The 20,955-nt window shown below is 42.3% G+C and overlaps 2 protein-coding genes across 5 annotated transcripts in view; one reads left to right on the forward strand and one right to left on the reverse strand.

Annotated features, from left to right (window-relative positions):
* Positions 1–67: 67 nt before the first annotated feature.
* AK8 (adenylate kinase 8) overlaps positions 68–20,955 on the forward strand; it is an 80,497-nt gene continuing 59,609 nt past the window's right edge. For 2 of the 3 annotated variants that reach the window (XM_086764079.1, XM_086764081.1), the window contains exons 1-4: positions 8,063–8,153; positions 10,713–10,797; positions 14,827–14,876; positions 15,588–15,701. In XM_086764079.1, the coding sequence (XP_086620205.1) occupies positions 8,076–8,153; positions 10,713–10,797; positions 14,827–14,876; positions 15,588–15,701 (327 nt within the window). In that variant the 5' untranslated portion in view covers positions 8,063–8,075. Of the gene's footprint in view, positions 491–8,062; positions 8,154–10,712; positions 10,798–14,826; positions 14,877–15,587; positions 15,702–20,955 lie in introns of those variants that run through there. The other variant, XM_086764080.1, reaches the window with a different exon arrangement.
* On the reverse strand, positions 2,065–7,865 carry SPACA9 (sperm acrosome associated 9). 2 transcript variants are annotated; one of them, XM_086764084.1, is made up of 4 exons: positions 7,811–7,865; positions 7,122–7,277; positions 4,026–4,228; positions 2,065–3,447 (listed from the first exon to the last, which is right to left on the reverse strand). In XM_086764084.1, the coding sequence occupies exons 2-4, from the start codon at positions 7,263–7,265 to the stop codon at positions 3,069–3,071; spliced, it is 726 nt and encodes a 241-aa protein (XP_086620210.1). In that variant the 5' UTR covers positions 7,266–7,277; positions 7,811–7,865; the 3' UTR covers positions 2,065–3,068. The 2 variants fall into 2 exon arrangements, with proteins under 2 accessions (XP_086620210.1, XP_086620211.1); XM_086764085.1 differs by lacking the exon at positions 7,811–7,865 and having other exon boundaries at positions 2,065–3,161; positions 3,300–3,447; positions 7,122–7,544.

Genomic DNA, 20,955 nt, shown 5'->3' on the forward strand with positions numbered 1-20,955 from the left:
GGGCGCTGATGTGAGGGTGCGTTAGTGGGGCGAGGGGGGGCCGGGGATACTCGCCCCTCTGCTCGGCGCTGGCACTTCCCGGACGCGGCCACTAGAGGCCCCAAGAAGCCGCCACTTCGCTCCGATGCGGCTTTAATGACATTTTTGGGCTGGGACTTCCAAAGAGAGTTTCCCCTCTCCCTGGCAGCGCCCCCTCGTTCCCTTTAGAGCCCACCGCCGTCGCTGACACTTGAGCTGACCTCCCCGGGTCCGAGCTGTGCCCCATCCCCTCGGTGGGTGTGGTGCTGGAACCAGGTGTAGAATATTTTGGCCTGGTTGCAGGCTGACAAATGCCTGGTTTGACCCTTAGTTGAACCCAGGGGAGCGCAGAGGTAACTTATAGCCCACAGATGCTAGGATTCTGTAGAGATCATCTGCTACCAGCCTGTATCTCCATTTCTGTCTTTGAAGGAAAAAGCAGCATTTGTTTCCTGGACTGACAGATCCCTAGGTAAGTCAGTTTGGTGCCCTGCCTGGTTTTCTCAGTGTGTGTCTTGCAATTTTATGCTCACAGAGGCTAAAGTAAAACTTTATTGCACTTCTGTGTTTGGCATTTACATCCTGTTTATGTAAATTCTTCAAACAGCTTGATTTGTAGTAGAGAAAAACAATTCTTGCTGTATCTTTTTGTCTTTTGAAGTGTCCATCCACTCTGGAAGAGGAGAACTTGTATGGAAATTAAGTAATTTGTCTAGATGTTTTTGTGAGACTTAACTTTGCAGTCTTCCAACAGATCCTGGTCATGTCATTACCAAACCTCAGACTGCAAGTTTTATGCACTCATTTTTCTGCTTGCGTCTTAAAATTCTGGCTGCATAAGACTGATTGAAAGGATAGGGCTAGGCTAGAAATTATTATTAAGGTTTGGGAACCATCTTTCTTGTGTGTATCACAACCTCTGTCACATACAAATGGACAACTGCACTGGCATTTTGAACAGCGGGGGGGGGAGGTGGTGGTAAACAGGGTTTGATGGGACTGTTCTGACAAGCAATTTGTGCTGTACCGTGAAAGCTGAAAGTGAACCACAAACTGGAGGATAATTCTGGTCTCGTCAGAGCCGACATGTTCAAATTTAACTATATGACAGGGTGAGGAAGGCCGGAAACAAGATCTGGGTTATACTGACGCTGGTGTCCCCAGCACTTGTCATCTGTTAGTCCACATAGCCTGTGCTTGTTTTGAAAAACTTTCCAAGACAGCAGCTGTCATCGGACACTTGTCTTTGCAACATGAAACACAATAGGGCAGCTGTGAGCAACTTTGATTTTTCTGCCCGAAGCTGCCTCTGCAACAGGGCTCTCACGTAAAGCCTGAGAGGGTAGCGGTCACGTTTTGCTGGCTGTGGCCCCAGTAGTGCCCAGCAGTCTCTGTGTGACCTCAGCAAGCTTTGTTACCGTTTTGAGTTCACCAAGGTTCAATTTAGTTGGATCATGTTGTGTCCTAAAAATAGGCTTCTACTCCAGAGTGGATAGATGTATTATATAGCAGCACATGCCGATAGGGGAAGGGGAAAAAAAGTACGAAAGCAGGTGGGGTTATGTGAGGAATACAATGCTCCTGAAAATACTTCCCATTTCATCTGAGCTATCATTCCTTCCTTTGCTCCCTCCTCTCTATTACTTCTCCCTTCTTTTTGGGCTGCTTGTTGCTAAAATCTCATCATCTCAAGGCAAAAGTTTTCTCATAATTTTAGCAACCTGAGCCAGATATGCAAGGGGAAATAGTTTATTCCAGAATGTCTTCCAGCAGGAAGTAAAGAACAGGAGCTTATTTGCCTGTGGAGGGGGAAAAGAGCAGTCAGATATGGGGAAGACACCACATTTTTGAGATCTTAAGTTTGTAGTTAACAGTGCTCAAATAAAAGCCCCACCAAAAAATGCGTATCAGCTCCAGAGAATGGGGAGAACCTGTGGCTCTGCTGAGCCTTCCTAAGCAGGCTGGAAATCAAGCTGTTTTCAGCTCTGGTATAAAGTCACTGTGCTGGAATTGCAAAGTGCTGGTATAAAAGCAGCATGAGACTACTTCAAATGCCTTGCAGTTTTAATGAACTACGCCACATAACATCCTTGAAAGCTAGGCAAGCCAGATTATCATCTTGAAAAAGGGAAAGCGCAGACATTTTAACTTGCAGTTTGGAAAGGAATGGTCTGAAAATGGCCACAGCTTTCTCAGTCTCTTTACTCCCGCCAGATTCCCATGAATGACATTGTCTGGAAATGACTTTGTTAGTTTTGCAAAGCTCTGGGTATGACAAGGGTGTTTAATTCAAGTTTGGATATTGTCAGTCCACCAAACTAAGTGCAAAACGAAGTTTGTTCTCCTTTACATCTCTAGCTCTGACAGCAAAGGAGTCAAACAGGTGTGAGGGAAAATGTTCTGAGTGGTGCGTACTGGCAATGGTGTGAGAAGCTGCAAGAAGAGCAGTCGGTGCAGCTAAAGCATGGCGACCTTTTCTGTAGCCAGTGGCATGTAAGGGAGACACCATTAGTGTCCTGCAGAGTTTGATTCTTTGGTCCAAATAACCAGGCAATTTCAGTGGGGGTGAGGGAACTTTAGGGACAAGTCTAAATCTCAAACACGCATCTGAATCCATCATGAGAGGGGCCCTTGCTGCTCTGCAGCACGTCCTTCAGACATGCAAGTTCTTCACACCTCTGGTTTTGATGAGTGAGTGGGTGTTCCTCAGAAAGAAGTCTGAGAAAGTGTAAAATCCCATTGTAGCTTGCTCAAGATTTATATCCGAGTGATTGGAACCCGATTGCTCCCAAATATTTCCTGCTCTCACCGCAGTGCTGGTCAAAGGGACCAGCCACAGTGCTACAGCTGCTTCTCTTGGGATATGACTTAAAGGAGGAGAGTGGAAACATTAGCAAGGGAGAGAGTATCTATCTGTACACAGCTGGCGTACGGGGCTAACTCTTCAGAAAGGAGACTCAGATAGGAAGGATCTCTAGTATTCATTTCACTGTTTTTAATCAGCTACCTCATTAAAGGTCGTAAGCAGAAGGTGCATGAACTTCGGTCCTTTAAAAGGCATGTCTGCCTGGTGGTTTCCAGGGATCTTTACGTTTCCCACTGTTACCTTCTATGTCATTTTTCTTCCAGACATTCTTGCTCTCCTGCACCAGTGCATTATCTTTGTTACTAGTTGAGGTCTGTGCTTCAAGGGGCACAGAAGGTGGTGTTTGGGAAATGGGTGCCCTAGCTGTTGCATCCTGGGGTGCCCTGTTCTCAGAGAGAACACTACCACCACTCACGTTATACAGCATGTGCCGTGGCAGCTTCTCACTGTAGGCTACCCACTCCTTCACACAGTCTAGAACGACAGGGATGAGGCTCACCACACCTCCATAATGATTCCTTGCTTCATCACAGCTCAGGTGATTCACAACATCATGAGGGTATCTGTGAGACAGAAGGAAACAATTGGCGGAGTAATCCCAGCAACACAACCCTGGTGAGCCCACGGTGCCACCCTGAGACCCCCTGGGAAAAGCAGACATGCACAGCCAGCCATTTCCCAAAGACAAAAAGGCACAGATGGAACTGCATCTTGAGAAATGAGTCCTGCCACACACACCATCCTGGCCGCTGGGCTGGATCTGGATGAGTTTAAGAGCATGTACAGACACTTGCCCCATAGAAATTAGCTACATGCAGAGCAGGAATAGGAGGAAGGAGGAGGTAAACTGCCTGAGCATTGCATGGGAGTTCAGAGTACTAACCTACTAACCTATATGCCCTTCCGTGCACCAGTAAAAAGAATGAAAAAAACAAAACCTGTTTTTGTGAATGGAGGCTCGCAATTTCTTCCTGACTACTCTTCCTGGAGTAGTAAACTGGGTAGCACCTTGTACCCTCACTAAAGCCAGAAAGATGTGGTAACAGAGTTGACGGGGAAGTCAAGTGAGAATATGCGTTCTTGTGACAGTCCCCGGCATTGGCAGTTGCCTCAAAGAAACCAAGCTGATGGAGAGACCTACGTAGCTCGGATGGCACTCAGATCGTTGCTGTGGCTAAGGAGCAGCTTGCATCTCTCCAAAATGCCATCGGTTATGTTGTTACCAGCATGCACGGTTTCCAGCTTTTGGCAGAGCATGCTTAGATCGTGGCAGATGTTTAGGAACATGTTGAGGATACGCCTGTCCGTGGAATTGTTACAGTGATGGTCCATGTAGGCCTGTACCTGCGGAGTGCAACATGGGGAAAGATGGTCATGCATGTTAAATTGCATTTAACTTACGCTGCAAAGTTGCTTAGGTTAGTGACGAGAGGCTGCTTTCTCCTGTGGTTCTGCAGGCGTGAGCCACGATGGAAACTGTGATACAATGGTAGGTAGTAAGATTTCTAGAGTGTGCCTGAGATGTTTGCTTGCCATTCATCATGGCTGAAGAAGGCTGGGGGGATGAGTCTGCTCGTCAGCACACCAGTGAGCCTTCCTCCCTCTCTGAAGATGTGTAGGAGTACCACAGCCAGAAACACAGCCCTGCTGCAAGCGCTGCAGAAACAGGTTGAGTGGGAGGGGAGTTTTCTGTCTGTTCTGAGCAGGGCGCTCTCTGCCACTGCCACAGTTGCGTAGGCAGAGCAGGGTGGGAGGTGAGGGCAGCGACCAAACTGGGACTGGTTTGGAGCAACAGTGTGGATGTGTTTGCACATACATGCATTCTTCGTGGTTCTTTATTTGGCACCACTAGATGTGACTGCAAACTAAACCCATTTAACCTAAATTGTCCTTGCTAACCTGTCGTAGCAGTGATATTCCCCATTTGCCTTGAGCATTTTTGTTACTCAGAGTGCACTGTATGACAAAACGTTATGCCAAGAGATTAAGTATCTTCTCCAAAGAAATGACAGGCACTTCAGTCATGAGCGGTCAGAATATAAAATACGGAGTGGCTGGTTGGCAGTCATAGCTGGACTCTAACACTTTCAGTGCTTTCTGTAAGATTTCAAGGCAAGAACAAAGTAGCTGTTCCAACATCGGTACACTTTCTGCATGCAGAAAAGCCATGCTATGTGCTTGGGCAAATTCATAGCAGGTTTGTAAGAAAAATAAAAAATGGCCCCTAAAGGTCCATTTCCACTACAAATTCCTCCTTCCACACTGTTTGCTGAGCATTGTGTCCTTGTGAGTGGCAAGATTTTTTTTTATTGCTGCTGTGAGCAGAAATAGTCCTAAAGAGAATAGCGTTTTAGCCTGGATGTTCACCAGTGGGATAACAGGACTTCTTTTGTCCACATCAACAACAGAGTTAATGCACCTGCATAACCAGGCCGGGGACCAGGACGACAAGAGCAACGGCTTGCCGGAGCTGCCCTGCGCTGCATTAGGCAGCTGCTGATGAGCAGTTGAGGTGCAGCCAGGGGAGTTCACAGACAGCCCCTACGCTGGGCCGATACCATGACCACAGCCAGGCTCTGAAGTGCAGGGACTCTCTGGGTGATCCGAATCTCTCGCTGAAGCAATGACTGGGGAGCTTGTCACACAAAACCACTTGGGATTTGACTTTATACCCTGTTCTATGTGGAAATCTGTAAGGAGCTGTTGCCGCTGCCTGACCACAGTGTGCTCTTCAACCTTTCTGTCTTTCTGTGCTCTCCTCTTTTCTCTGAGAAATGTCATCACTCAACACTAAAAATGCTACCACGTACAGCTTTTAGGGGTTAGAAATGCAGCCACGTTCAAGTACAATATCATTTTTTTCCTGTAGTGTCTATGTTTACATGTAAAGAAAGCTGTCAGTCAAGTCAGCTGTAGGCTGAGACCACACGTATTTCTGCATTTGTTGCTTTTGTCTTTGTGCCCTCCCATGCAAAATTAAAAAGAGGTTTGGGCTGATTCAGGAGAATGCTAGTGAAATAAAGTGGGTGTCTGATTTTGTCCCCAGTTAACTGTCAGTCTTGGTGGTTCAGTTCCTGCACAATGCATCACCGGTATGTGCTGCACCAATTTCTCCCTGTTCTCGCCAGTAACTTGCTCTTCTCCCTTTCCCATCCTCCCCCTGGGGTAGCACAGTTGTACCCTCAGGGCTCTCTGCACAGGACAGTTTGTCACCACTACGTTCACATATGACTGTAGCACAAATGACACCATGGATCAATGTAATTGCCAAAGTCGTTACCTGCGAGGTTTCACTCCCACACCAAGCAGGCCTTCCACCTCTGCCAAGAGGCAGAATCTGAGCTTGCTCAGTACCACTGAAATATCGCCACTTTTAGAAACAGCGTACTGTTATACAAAATATCAATGCCTATTTTTGGAAAAAATATTTCAGTGTAATGTCTGTTGCGATCCCCTTCAATGTTACAAGCAAAGCCCTTCTATTAGAGAGGACCAGCCCTTTGAAAAGACAACCAGCTCGGTTTTGTGTCCTAATCCTAACAACAGATTGGCTTTCACTCTGGCTTTGGCATCCATCTGGGTTTTGTGCCTGGGTTCTGCTGTCTCAAATCCACAATTCTAATTTTATTTAGATTTTTCTTCCCCTTCTGTCTGCAGGTGGTCTAAGTTCCTCACACTACTTACAACATCCCATGTTATAAAAATTCCAAGACAATTTACTTACCAGCCCAGAAGAACCCCTAGCCCACTTGGGACTTTCAGCCCTCAATCCATCATCCTACCTCTGTAACACAGCCATTATTTTTAATAAGCACTATAGAAAGATAGAGCTGCACCAATACCAGGGGGAAGAGGCAAGCAAGCTGGTTACTGCAAGTTAAGGATTACAGATTCCATGTGTGGCTGGGGAAGGAGGGTTGGTTTGATTGTTTTCTTGTACCCTGTATTTCTGGCTGTGCCTCAGCAGTGAAATGACGGTGGTAAACTAAACCATAAAGTCATGCTCAGCAACAAAATTCCTTTTCTGTAAATGGGAAGTCCTAACAGGTATTTCTCTTCCCTACTTACTCTTCTGGCACTGCTTTGCAGGGTTACACGCAAATGTTACTAGAGAGTTTTTGTGCATCTTCCCTTAATAAAAACATTTATTCATCCCTGAACTAGACGCAAGTGCACGACAGCACTGCATCGGTCCCTGTTCTCATCAGCAGAGAACTTTGTGCTGAATACTTTGTACCTGGCCGATGGTTGCCACAGGTCTGATCATGTCATGTGCATTCTCTCGGGTGTGTTGCAGTGCTCCGATGAATGTAAACTGCTGCTGCACGAAGAGCCTGTAGTTCCGCTCGATGTTTCTCAGAGCCTCCTTTACTTCATTCATGTTTTCACAATCCTGGATTTTGGGAGAGAGGGAAAGAAAGGAAGCTACTTCATAGAAATGATGGAATTCTACATCCCAACTCTTTATCTTTCACCTGAGTTGGGACTGTGTAGTGGAAAACTTAAAAAAAAAAAGAAAAAGGAAAGAAAAAAAAAAGAAAAAAAAAGAGAAGATCTATTGTGTCAAAGCTCTGCAGTCCCAGAGCCCCAAGCAGTTAGTCAGTGAGGCGGTAACGATGCTGCCCGCCCCGGGAGGGGCCCGCTGACAGTCAGCCGCCATAAAGCCGAGTGGGTCTGCTGCAAACAGAATGTGGCAACGCATCAAACGAAGGGACCGCGGGGAGAGGCGGCTTCTCTAACGCTGCCGCGCAAGCGGCCTGGAAACTCGGACGCTGCAGGGAGCCAGCCGGGCCGGCCCGGGGTCGCGGTTCGCCCCCGCCCGAGGCGGTCCCGCCGAGGGGGCTGATGTTTCCCAGCCCCTCGCCGTCCCGACTGCCCACAGGAGACCCCCCCCCCAGCCCCCCGGTAGCTCGGCGGGCTCCCCACCGGGAGGCGCAGCCCGGTGGGCGGGCAGGGAGCCCCGCCGAGAGGAGCCGGTGCGGGCAGCGGCTGAGCGAGCTGCCGCCGCGCCGCCGTCTCCCTGGCAACGGCGCTGAGTCCCGGGGTGGGGCGTGTGTCGCCGTCCGATGACGTCACACACGTGGCTGTTGGCTAGGCGGCGGTCGTGTGGGAGGGCCTTTCTGCGTCGCGGCGTGATGACGCACTCCTTAGCAACGCGGCGCCGCGGCTGGGCTGGTTGCTAGGGGCGGCCATGGAGGCCGCCGCCGAGCTGTGGCCGCCGCCGGTGGGCGTTTACGCGGAGGAGCGGGAGCTCTTCCAGCTCCTGCAGGTGAACCGGCCGCGTCCGCCGCGGAGACCCCGCCTTCCATCCCCTCCGGAGCCCGGGGGCGGCCTGGCGGCCAGTTTCCTCGTGGCCTCCGCCGCCCCGCAGTGCTGCCCGAGGGGACACCCGAGCCCGGCCCGGCCCCGGGACGGCTCGGCCGGAGGGCAGCGCCGCGGCCGTTTACCCCCGCGGCCGGTACCGGGCTCCTGTGAAAACGCGCGGACGGGTGTTTCCGCCCGAGGGCTGGCGTACCTGCCGAGGGCTCTCCTACTTAATTAGCTTATTTTAATAACGGCCTGGCAATTGCTGGGGTTCATACGGGTCGGGTTTGTGCAGAAGGAAGTGGAAGCCTGCGGAAGAAAGGCGCTGAGCCCATGAAAGGAAAGGCGGGCTTGGCAGGGAGGGAGGAGGAGGAGGCGGCAGAAAGAGATGAAGTGTGGGGAAAACCGAGGTGAAGGCTTTTGCCCTTCCCGAGAGACGGGCTGGTGAGGTGACCCGGTGCAGCCCCGTTGTCGCCATTACCCGTTTGAAATTGTCTCTCCGTGCGTTCCTGCTGCTGCCGTGGCTTTTCTGTGGAGATGGGTGTCGAAAATAAAGAGCAAGAAACGCACGGTAGCATCGCTGTGGTTTCGGTAAACAGCGAGGTTGGTTTCCCTGCCTTAGACAGAGGTACGTTTTGTTCCGTAAGGTTGGAAAAAGCCCTTTTGTTGAGCGTGGAGACGTTTGTGCAAGGAACTAAATATTCTGGTCCTGTTCTGGTTTGAGAACTTGGAGGGGCTCCTCCTGTGCACCGCTGTGATCTCTTCTCATAAATCAGATTTGGGTGTTAGAAGGCTTTTATACTTTTTCAAATCTCACTGGAAAACGCACAAATACTTATTTTTATTTTCTCTTCTTTTTTTTTTTCTTTTTTTTCCTTCTTTTCTTTTTTCTCATGTAACTTCAAGGCCATTTAGTATGGCCAGTGTGGCAGAATATTTGTGGGATTTTTATGGAAATACTGTGTTTTGCATGCCATGAGGCATTGAATGCAGCTGCAGGTCCTCATATTACATAAAACGCTTGTGGGATTTACTCAGGGTGTTGTTTTCTGTTCGTGCTGCAATTGCATTGTAGCAACATAATGGTGTAAACAAACACAGCTTGAAAGTATCGTTGTAAACGTAAACATTTACAAAACTCAAAATGTGAAACCTAAAACATGAGACTCAGCCCTGAACCTCCCCCAGAGATTAACAGAACTCTTCCTGTAAAATTAAACTGAGATCAGCAGAACTGAATGAAATGAAGCATGTAAATGCCGGTAAGATTTGGGCACAAAATAGTGGAAGTATCAGTCTTTGCCTGCCTGAACAATTCTGAATCATAAGACCAGATTTTCTATATTTGTTATTTTTAATGCTTTTGATAATTGTAGTGCCAAATTCCAATTTCTTAGTTTGAATAGATGTTAATGGAAAGTAATAATTTTTTAATGAACTTACAATAAAAATACAGATTTTATACTTTATGCTGTGTGCTACCCAGACCTTGAAGCATCAGGACTTGCATGAGAAACACTTTATAAAGAATATTGAGTGTTTTAATTATTCTAATGAATTAGATGAGGCAGAAAGGGGAAATAGACCAGTTAATTGGTTCGAATATAAAATTTTATGGAATATACAGGCTTTATGGAATTTACTTGCAAGTACTGAAGTGTTATAACTGATCTTTAGAAAAAGACATCCTATTCCAATGTGACCATTTCAGTAGGTAATCTGATTATAGAATTCTTGGCTGTGCTGAAATGTCTTGTGAGAAAATCTGTGGAGTTGGTGTTTCTCAGCATTGTTCCTTTCCCTGCCCGTAAAGCTACAGTCCTGGCAAAGATCAGCAGGAGATCCCCCTGCTTTCGGTGGGAGCAGAAGCAAGGCCCTGTATAACCTCAAAATTTAGTATGAAAATGGGTTGCAAAAGAGACATTCAAGGAAATACTTTAAGCCTTTATTTTTTTCCCTCCACCCCCCCCCCCCCCCACACACACACACTACTTTTCAAGGAGGAGGGTGACTAGCATGGTTACAGAAGGGAGCTGTGCTGCTTTTGTGGCTTTGACTGGTTGTTGGTTTTGTGCTTTCTGCAGATGCGGTCCCCTAAGCTAGTCAGAAACCTGTGGGAATGTGCTTGAGGAGGAGGTTTAACTTGCCCTGCAGAGATACAAATTTCAGTTGACTTTGCTTTTGAAATTCCTTGTATAGTTTTTATGTCAATGCTGATTCAACCATTACCTGCACCAGGCTGCTCAAGCCAAGCCTTCCTGGTGTCTGTATCGTAAACAAGCTAAAGGAAATAGGTTATTTTTTTAATTATTATTATTGTCAAATTTCTAACTGTGCTCAGTTTTTCAGCCTCTAAAATAGGTTTCATGGTCTCAATTTCCTCTCTGAAAGTAGTGTTAAGAAAATGAATAAGCATTTGTGAACTCATTAAGATCCTCATTGTAACATTGCTGCAAAAATGCAATATATATTGACTGCATAGCTGTGTCAAGTTTTCCTCTGACTTTGTCCTATTTATTTTCAGAACATGCTTGAAGAACTATTAATTCATAAGCCCGATGATCCCATTCAGTTTATGATAAACCATTTAAAGCAAAACAACGATGATGGTAAGTGAAAATGAGACGCTATAAATAGTTCAATTCCTTATTTGTAAACAGCTGTTTGAAAGCTGTGCTTCAGTTGGCAAATGATGGATAAAACTTTTCAGACTATGTCTTGAGGGGGAAGGAAAAAAAAAAGAAAAAGGTGAGCGTTTTGGAATAGTTATAGGTAAGATGCTTTTAATTTCTTTTTTTAGTGGGTAATCTAATAAAAAATGCACTTTAACAGTTATAACAATGAAACCCTCTAAGGGAATAACAAAGAGTTCTAGTGTATCAATTATTAATGCGTTCTGTGCCCCATCTGATATTTCCTGTTGTCTTTAAGCTCGCTAATTACTCCTTTTGTCAGGTGTAAATTTGGTTTCCTATTCTACCTGGGCTGGCAGATTCTCTGGGTTTTTTTTGATTAGTTAGTTACTAGCTGCTGTTAATGAGTTCCACTGCTCAGTGGCATCTCAGATGAAGGAACATTGAGCATGCCTACTCGTATGTGTAACAGAACCTGGTAAATCGAATAGGAAGTCTGTATTCTGCACAATAAAAGCTTGTACGCTCAATCAAATTATTTGATTTACAAACTGTTCACCCTTAGGCAGATTATATTTGGATATGCACAACTGAACTATAATTTTTGTTCTGCATGAGCTGTCAGGGATAGCTGGTGTCATGTTGCTTTGATGTTTCTTTAAAACCATAGTAAACCATTATGAAAGTTCTGCTGCAGCACCAGTGAAATCATTATCACTAGAGGTGCTGTGAGCTCTTCGTGGTGGTGATCAGATAGATGTTGATTGAGATGCTGCTAAATATTAAAGAAAAAAATCAAATCCTGCAAATTGTGTCCAGCCTTTTCTGATGCAGGCAGCATGAGTAATCAATCTGTTTTATAGACCCATGGAAAATACGCAGAGGAATTTAATGCGATTTGATAGAATGCTGATAAAATTTCTTCACATTGAGCTAACGTTTGTCCTCGAGCCCCGTAGTATTATCTTTTTTTGAGCAGAATTAGGCAGGTTTCCATTTCATGACTTCAGTATGTAGAGGCTAAAGATAGAACTACAGCAGTTGTTTGTCAAAGGAAAAATGCTGTCTGCTTTTGGTCTGGAAAAACCTATTAGGAAAGGGAAGGAACTCCAATTAAAATTAAAGCCTAAATGCTGTTTTAAGAATAAATTATATGGAAAATAATGTAACAGAAATCTGTAGCAGAGTTGATTTTACTTTTTGATCATGGCGGAAGGTGCTGACTATTTAGAAGAAAAAAACCCCTTATTAGAGCCATCAGTAAAGTGATGAATTTTCATGATCTTGCTTTGCTAGACAGTTTTAGCCCTAGAGAAAATTTCAAACAGAGATGTGTGGAAAAGAAGCATTGCATCTATCCCAGGTGTGAAGTTAGAAAACCTTTTTAATTAATAATACGATCTAAAGTACTCTTAAAAATATAAACATGTCTAATGATAATTACAGCTTACAACTGTCTTGAAAATCTCGTAGGTCAAATGTGTGGCTAAGTGCGCTTAAGGTTCTGTACAATTGTTCTTTCATGTGTTCCTTCTAAAAACCTTAAAGAAGCATGCGAAGACTGATAATTCTTTCATATACGAAGATGCTAGTTTCCTACGTTGTATCTTGGTTTGTGCTAATGAAAAAAAAGCTTTCAGGATCCAAGTGGCATTTCTGTGACTTCTTCCTTTACAGCCAAACCTCTGAAGAAAGGTAAAAAAAAGTTCTGCAAGCGTGTTCATCATGTCCTATGTGCTTTTCCTGTTTGACAACGGATTTCTGTTACAAGTTAAGCAAATTTTGTGACATTAATACAAATCATATAATCTTTTGGACTTAAATGGAACTCGATGAGTCCAGCTGTTCTTTTGCATTATTCCAGGATTAATGTTGCTATTACTAAAACCATTGCTGAATGTTAAAACTTACTTTACTTGGAAGAGTAAAGCCTGTAACATCAAGACTAATCATGGAATGAAATATGATTTGGTTCTGAAGAAAAAGGCATTTTCTAGATTTTCCTGTCTTCATTTAGCTGCCGGTTGAGCCCTCCCGTATTAAATACTGGCTCTTCGCTGATTCGAGGGGGTTAAACATTACACACTGCGGTGTCCTGGTTGTGCCCCTGTGTTGTATGTTTAGGGAGAATGCTTTAGAGGAGTCTTACAAGTGTGCAAATGAGTAAATCAGTGAATTACACTGCCCCATCTGCTGCCAGCCACTAAGCAGAGAGAAAACCAGATTTAGTACAAAGTGAGCATTTACAGTAGCCCAGGGCAATATTAAAGTATGATATGGTGTATATAATGGTATGTTTCGTTTTTTATCAAACGTTTGTCCAAGAAAGCTGCGTATTAAAGCTTCAATACCTAAGGGTTTTCTTGTGAATTTTAAATCATGCTCCTAGTTAAACCTCAAAAGGATCTGTGGATGGAAAGGTTTTTTGATTTTCTTTGAAGTGGTTTGAAGAAGTTGATTAGTGTTGGCACCCGAGCACTCTTTTATGACGCTGTTTATAAATAATTCCGAAGTACCGGGCTGGAGTTTCAAGGTGTTAGATTAAAAAAAAAAAAAAACCCTAGGATTTAATCACATTACATTTGAAAGAAATTAGGTGATAAAAACAGCTGATGTATCCTTTTAAAGTATTTTTCTACATTGTGTACTTGTTCTGTTGCACTTGCAAGAACCAATAAGGGGGGAGTTTTTCTTAAACCTTCCAAGTCAGATAACTTTGTAAAGATGAATCTGTAATTTGGGTTTCATGTATGTTTAAAAATTGCACCTGCCCAATAACTGTTAACTGGATGGAAGGCCTCATAAAAATACATTTCACATCCTTCCCTGTCTGCTGCCATCAGACACGGTATTTCCCTTGGTTATCGAGAGATGAAGAGGTTTTTGGATGAGTAGATCCCTCCTCTGTTTTGACCTCTGTTACTCCCAGTAAATACTCCTCAGTCCCTTCTGTACATAGTCTGCTTTGGTTTGTTTGTTTTTTTTCCCCCGAGCTATAGGGGCAAAAACATCTAAGATGTTAATACACAGTGACAGCTCAAGGGATTGCAGTCCAAGATGTGTTCATGGAAAAACTCCAAAATACTTTCCGAAGATTTACTCCATTTTCCCTTGTTTGTCTTCCCTCTAATTCATTCCCAAGAAAGCTTACAACAGTAATGCCTATTGTGTTGTCCATATGCGTCAGATTTGGAATTCTTTGGAACCGGGGTGCATTTTTCCAGCCTTTCCCTCTCAGAGAAAGGAGAGGGACATGCAGTAGAGAAACACAAGATACAGAGGTCAAGAAAATTACTTTTAATGATGACTAGAAAAATTGAAGGTAGCTGTCAAAAAGGGTAGAGAGTGCTTAATTTTGCAATATCTAAATCTTCTCTGAACCCTGACACAACCTACTTAGATGAAGCTAAAAAGTGAAATTGCATTTCTTGTGATGAGACCCAAAAGCTTTGCCCAAGTATAAAGTATTTTTACTACTGTACTGTGTTGGGGAAAAAAGAGAAGAAATGAGATGAAGTCTCAGCCATTCTATTATTAGAATAGTCACTTTTAAATAGTCTTGTCCTGCATGTATAAGCTAAAATATTTTTTTCATCACAAAATGTGTTAGGACTACAACAATGTTTTGGGAATAAAAATCAAACTTGGATAAGGAAATGTTCATATCTTATGCTCTGGTTCAACCCCTAAACTATCCATGTGTTTAAATTGATTTATATATATATATAATGTGTGTATATATATAGTGCTTAAGTGTCATGTTTAGTCAGAGTATTAATCTAATTCGCCATGGAGATTAAAGGAAGGCCCAGCTGGCACTGACCTAGTGTTTTGCCTTCTTTTTTCCTCAGTGGTGCCAAATCCTGAAGTCTCAATTCAGGCAGATTTCCAACTGAAATAGTTGTTTTATTGTGATTACACTTATATTATGCAATGCAATAGTGGGACACTGGTTGGGATTTTTGTTGTTCTGCATCTCTACATTCATGTGTTCTTGCTTCATAGCTCCAAGAATTTGTGTACTTGGTCCACCTGCTTCTGGGAAAACTACAGTGGTGAGTATGCTCCCTTCACTGTTATAATACTGTCCTGTACCTTTTTACTTTCCACTGAGCTCAGCACTTGTGAAAATTTTGTTCTGAGAAAATAATTTTCAGAATTATCTAAATCATAGAAGAGCTCAGGACAACTTGAAGGGTGGCACTCTTAAGAGATATGGCTGTATATTACACTGCAGGTTAAATGGAAATATTCAAGTGAGCTCTGCGAGAACTCGCTCAGGTAGCAGTAATGATACTGCTGCAATGCAACAGAATTCTGCCTGCCGTGTTTTCCCAGCTTTTTAGCAGGACTAATTAACATGGGAGGAGTTACACATTTGTAGTATTCTCGTATTGTGGATTGTTTCATTTGCATGGCCAGTTGTCTGTCATTTCCGTTGCTACTGCTTAATTGAAAAGGTCAAAGTGTATTTGAACCACAGAGAAAGCTGACCACAGAAACTCTGCAGATGATGGTGGTGTGTGAGTGCTAGGAAGAATGCTTTCTTCTTTAAAACCTGTGTTATAGTGCAGTAGATGAAAAAGACCTTATTCAAAGCTGTAGACTCTTGAACATCTTTGAAAGAAACTGCTTAAATTACACGTATTGTCTGTATATTCAAATGGAAGACTAGGAAAATACTTTGTCTTTCTGCAGCCTTCTGAAAAAAATGCTTATATTTCTTTCTAAATATTTTGTCCTGTATTTTATTGTTCTTCTTTCAGGCAATGTGGCTTTGTAAACATTTGAATGCCATACGTATCTCTCAGGAGACTTTGTTATTCAAGGAAATATTGGAGCGGACAAAGGAAGCAAAGGCTTATAAAGAAAGAAAAGAGGTGTGTAAGAGGATATAATAATAGTAGTTCTCATGTCACAGGAGGGGAATTTTATGGTATTCCCAAGATTTTCAATGTTATAAGAAGAGCAGATCAGAGTGAATATTCTTATATATATGGTGGTTTGTGCATTGGTTTGCGTATTTGTAGATACAGGATCTTTGAGAGAAGAAGGGTAACCTCTGCTAGATAAGAAAATATGAACAAAGATTAAAATGTATCAGGGCATAGAATAGGGGCAGGAGAGGAAAAAAGTAAAAATAAAATAATGGAGGTCTTGAAAACGTTAACATTAGACTTGAGCAGCTGAGAGACCTTCAGGTATGCACAACACAACTTAAAGAACAATTCATTATAGCGTTAAACCAAGCATCTTCTATTTCAGCAGGTTTGAGGATCTCAATAAAATAAGCATTAATCTCTGAGGTCTTCTTCAGTACAAAATGCTCTGGAAAATATGTACACAAAGAACTTTTTTTGATCTGACAGAGCTACTTAGTTGTGCATGTTTGATTTCTCTGTAGCATGACACAAATAACTTACTTGGTGCATTAACTCAAGAGCAGTGTGACAATCCAGCCAGTTATTGAAAACCCTAGAATCTTTCAAGCTGAGAATAGCAGGACTCAGGAGATTGTCCATTCCTTGGGTTGACATGCTCTACCCAACTCCATGTAGCCGGTTTGGTCCAGATTTTTTTTTTTTTTTTTTTTTTTTTAAATCCATTCATGATTCACTGTGGGCCTCCTAACTGATATTCAAAGGAGTTGGTCCAAAGAACATTTTTTTCCAGATGTCACAACTCTCAGGATTGCTTGATCAGCTATGCAATTGTCTTGTTATTAAAGGCTATGGACAAATAGATCAGAAAAATATGTTGAAAGAATGTCCTGAATACACAGATGCGTCCCTGCTCCTGCTTCCTGCTTTTTTAGCTGATTCCTTTCTCCAGACATCAAGGTGTTCTATGAGTAACAGAAAGGAAGAAGTTTGGTTTTCTGTGACTTCTGCTAGCAAGTCACTTCGTTTGAGTTTCTCTTTTCTCCCTCATCACCTATTTTCATAAAAACCTAAGACATTTCATATCTGTGAGAATTCTACATCCCTGCTAAATTTGACTGAAATTGGTCAATAGATTAATAATTTGCTGAGATGGTAGATGGTGTGATACATAGACTATTTTTTTTTCCTTACAAAACTAGACTGAAAATAGGGTTATGTTTATTACACTAAAATAGTGAATGAAGTTTGGAGATGCTTCAAGTAACATACTTACGATCTGAGAGGAAAGAGCTCATTGAACTCGGTGAACTTCGTGGCAAAAAGGGTTGCTTTTGACTGGGATGATATAAAATGATTCTTATTGAGAATATGTACTTTGAAATCTTTGTTCTAATTATTAAAGATTGTTTTGCTAGATTCGTAAATCTCAACTTAGAAGGGGGAAATTAAAACAAAAATTCCCTTTGGTTTAATTATTGTAATTATTAACATATTTCAGACTATACAGATGCACTTTCAAGGGTGTCCTTTTGGGCTTATTTGATTTAAAAAGATGGATGGTGTGGAAGATGAAAGCCAAAAATGTCAAGGCTAATCAGGTAGTAAGGAGTGCTAGAAGAGCAGAATCTGGTGATGGTTTAGTACTGTGCAGTTTGCCTTTGTTTTTGAGAGGTTAGGTCCTCGAAGAACGTTTTCACTAAATCATTTATTTTGTTCTTTTATGAGTTTGATTCTTCAAATGTAACTGCTAAAACTAGGAGGGAACTCTGTGCTTTCTCTAAATCAATACAAGCTTTGCAATGGCTAAAAATCTAGCCAGATTGTCATCTCAAGAGCTGTGTTTTCCCTTACTGATTCATGTGTGCTGTCTAAATCTACTGTTGCTGTAGGTGACCCCTGGTTCTGGTGAAGCAAGTGGTAAACTTGACTCCTCTGGCATAGGTAACATCCATTAGCACTAATAGGGTTTGAGTGTCTGCTCGGGAATAGAACAATAGCTGTTTGTACTGCCTTTGATACAACCAGGGCATTAAAAAGGTGTAGCCCTGGCCAAAGCAATTTAATAAATGGAGACAGGAAAAGCAGGAACTAAGACTGCGTTTTTGAAAGTCTGGTGTGAAGATCAGATAACACAATTTAATATTGTTAGAAGAATGTTTCATGCATATAAAGTTACTGTGGCTAAATTAACCCCAGTGCTGAAGGTCACTCATTTTTAGGTCAGCAGGCCAATGTTACTAGATCTGGGCAAACGTTGCAAAGATGTTTGTTCACATATGTTACTTTTTTATCTTTAGCCAAGCTTTCATGTCTTGTGTTCGCTTCTAGCAAACATTAAAGCGTTTGAGTTTTCCTGGCACAAGAATTCATGGAAACTGTATTTGAAACACGTGATTATTCTCTGAAGCTCAATTTTTCAAGTTGGACATGCAATCATTCACTAACACGCACCTGGCCACTAACTAATGAGCACAGCTCAGGTAGTGAATTTTAAATATTGACTGTTCAAAGCAAAATGTGATCATTCTGCATGTAAAAATATTCCAAAAAGAAGTCAAATATTTTTGAATATTCAATAAATTTGAAGAACCACGAGCTATCAATAAATATTGCATGAACAGAAAAAGAGGCTACATTTCTTGATAAATCATTGCAAATTATTCTCTCATCTCTAGTTATTATAATGTTAATAGGAAGCACCTTCAGGTTTTGCCTATAGTGAAGTCTAATGATGAGCTATTGCATGTTTCACTTTTCCTGTTAACTGGATAAAATAAGAAGTTGAAACAACTCCAGTAATTGTGGGCTTGTGGGATGGGTGTGCTCTTAATGCTGTACTAAATTGCAGTTAAAGTGTTTGCAAACTGCTTAATGACTTAAAATTTCTCTAGACTTGCATCATATCCCTGTGCTTTTTAAGGAGAAATATAATAGAAGAGGGGAGCACCCAAGTCATCCTTATCTATGCATGTTCAGCATTCTAATTTATCCCAGGACAAGCCACTAAGGAGAAAATATGAACTGTTCCAGTCTTGTGTATATGTAAGAAAGACCAGCCTTTCATGTGTATTTGTCTGAACAAGCTGAACCTAAACACTCATGATTCTCAGAATATTAAACCAAATTTTTTCAAATTTGGCTGCTTTTCTCTCCAAGGTGGAAAAGTTGTTTTTAGCTGTAGCTGTTTTCAGAATAAATTTATACAAAACTTCCAATAAAAATGTCTAATGAAAGTGCTCCCCTCCAAAAAAAAAAAAAGTGTGGCAGTTTTATGAAAAGATCATTGAAATATGACTCTGAGTAGATCAGGCATATAAGCTGAAGTATGATGTCTCTGAAATAACATGGAACGTTTACAATCAATCAGGAATGACTTCAGTTTTTCAGTAGTATGGAAATAGTGATTAAACCAGTGTGTATAGAAAATGGTCTGAACATAAACAAAACTCCGTAGCAGCAGGTCTTTCTGTTAACTAAACCGACTGTTGGGACGGGCTCACAGTGCCTTAGGTAAGATACGGTTCTGCTGCTATCAAATATATATGTGTGTCATTGTCCATTATTGCAGATTTCTGGGAGGTGCAGTTCCATCTACCAGGTTCTTGATGTATTCATGTCAGTGTTTATGAGAGAGAAATTGTAAATGTACTATCTGATATGCATCAGATTTAATGATTTCTAGTTGAACAATTTGGCATTCTACAAGCAATGCATTGAAAATTATGTTGTAGGCCACTGCTCAGTAGGAAGAAAACTGACCAGAAAATATGACTGGAATTGAGCCACAGAGAGCAGGAAATGCATGTATGCCCTTGATTGGTGTGGTTTTTTTTTTTTTTTTTTTTGCAATAAACTCCACTCAAAAGAGCAGACTAAGAATACCACTGCACTGCGAGAAGTTAGTATAATTTTGGTTTAAATTGCTTTGGCAAGACTTGGCAGAGTGGACCCCCGGCAATCGCTAGCCTGTCTTGACATGACACATCAAAGAGGCGAGCGAGACGCTAGCTGTTTCTGGTAGCAGCGTGGTGCACCTTTGGAAGGCGACAGACTCAAAGCGCCGGACCCAGGCTCCAGCAGCGAGAGGCTGCAGGAGGTTTTGCCGCACCACCCTGTGGGACATGCTGACTTTCAAGAAACACAGCAATTTCTTTTCCTTTTTCTCTTTTACCTGCTTGAAAGTTGCCTTGTGAACGGCTGATATTAGGAAAGGCACTGAGAACTGGGGACAGTAGAGATAAAGAAAACAAGAAAACCCACTGCCTGACTGGGCCACCTTGTCCATTCCACAACCAGATGAGGACTGGTCTCTTTTGTGTATTCTGGAGTGCTTGCTCCACTCTGCAACTGGTGTGGTAGCATTTCCGCCGCTCCTGGTGAAATTGTTTCATGATCTGATGAAGAGGATTGTTATGAAATCTTCCTGCATAGTGAGCCACATTTTTGTTATATCTATCTGCATCCTTTAGTATAACATAAGCCTACAGAAATAACATTCTCTACAGAAATATTCTTTTTTTTAATGATTATGCCCTTCAGACTGTTTGGTTAGAAAAACAGATGGGAGCCCACAGTATATGGAATTGTGTGGAACAAAGAGTAAAGCTTGCATTGTTAAGTGAAAGATAATTTTATAACTCAGGAAGTAGAGAATCTGACTGGATTTTTTCCCTGAGTGTTCCTTTTACCAATAATGGCAAAATGAATGAGGCTGAGACAAGGCATTTAGACAAATGATTAACAGCTGCTCTAACTGGTATGGCCAAAGGTTTGGACTTTATCAGGCTAAACTGGCTCACACAGAGTTTGTCTGAGCAAGTTCAGTGTAGAATCAAGGCCTAAATTAACAACATAGTGAAGAAAAGTCATACAAGAAGGAAAGAAGGGTATTGTTTATTTCTTATCAGGAAATCTCATATAATAATAAAGGAAATATTAGGGGAGGGGAGGAAATGTTAGATCTGTAGAGGAACTTTTTTCTTCTGTCAGTTAGCAAATACTGTCTTACAAAACATCTCTACATATGGGCGAAGTAACAGTCACAGAAAGAAACAGCACTTCTGAAAATCTTGGCACGTGCAGTTTCAATCCCCTTTCACAGTCCTGAGTTTAAAAAGAAACTAGTTTTAACATTGAAATTAACTTTAACCGTAACTCGTATTTTAAATAAACTGGATGGTGAAAGAGTGAATTACTTGAAACTATGAAACAAACCTGAAAATCAGACTCTGTGTTATCTGCTCTGTGTTTG

Source organism: Chlamydotis macqueenii, chromosome 20 (assembly GCF_036417535.1).
Source record: "Chlamydotis macqueenii isolate bChlMac1 chromosome 20, bChlMac1.mat, whole genome shotgun sequence".
Classification (NCBI taxonomy): Eukaryota; Metazoa; Chordata; class Aves; order Otidiformes; family Otididae; genus Chlamydotis; species Chlamydotis macqueenii.

What these genes read in the sequence shown, in the direction of transcription:
- SPACA9 (XM_086764084.1), bottom strand. Translation starts at nt 7,265, where the DNA reads ATGAATGAAGTAAAGGAGGCTCTGAGAAACATCGAGCGGAACTACAGG. An exon ending in CTGTGGCAACCATCGGCCAG is followed by an intron (nt 4,229 to 7,121) that starts GTACAAAGTATT and finishes TGCACTCCGCAG; the next exon opens with GTACAGGCCTACATGGACCA. An exon ending in CTGAGTGCCATCCGAGCTAC is followed by an intron (nt 3,448 to 4,025) that starts GTAGGTCTCTCC and finishes TCTGTCTCACAG; the next exon opens with ATACCCTCATGATGTTGTGA.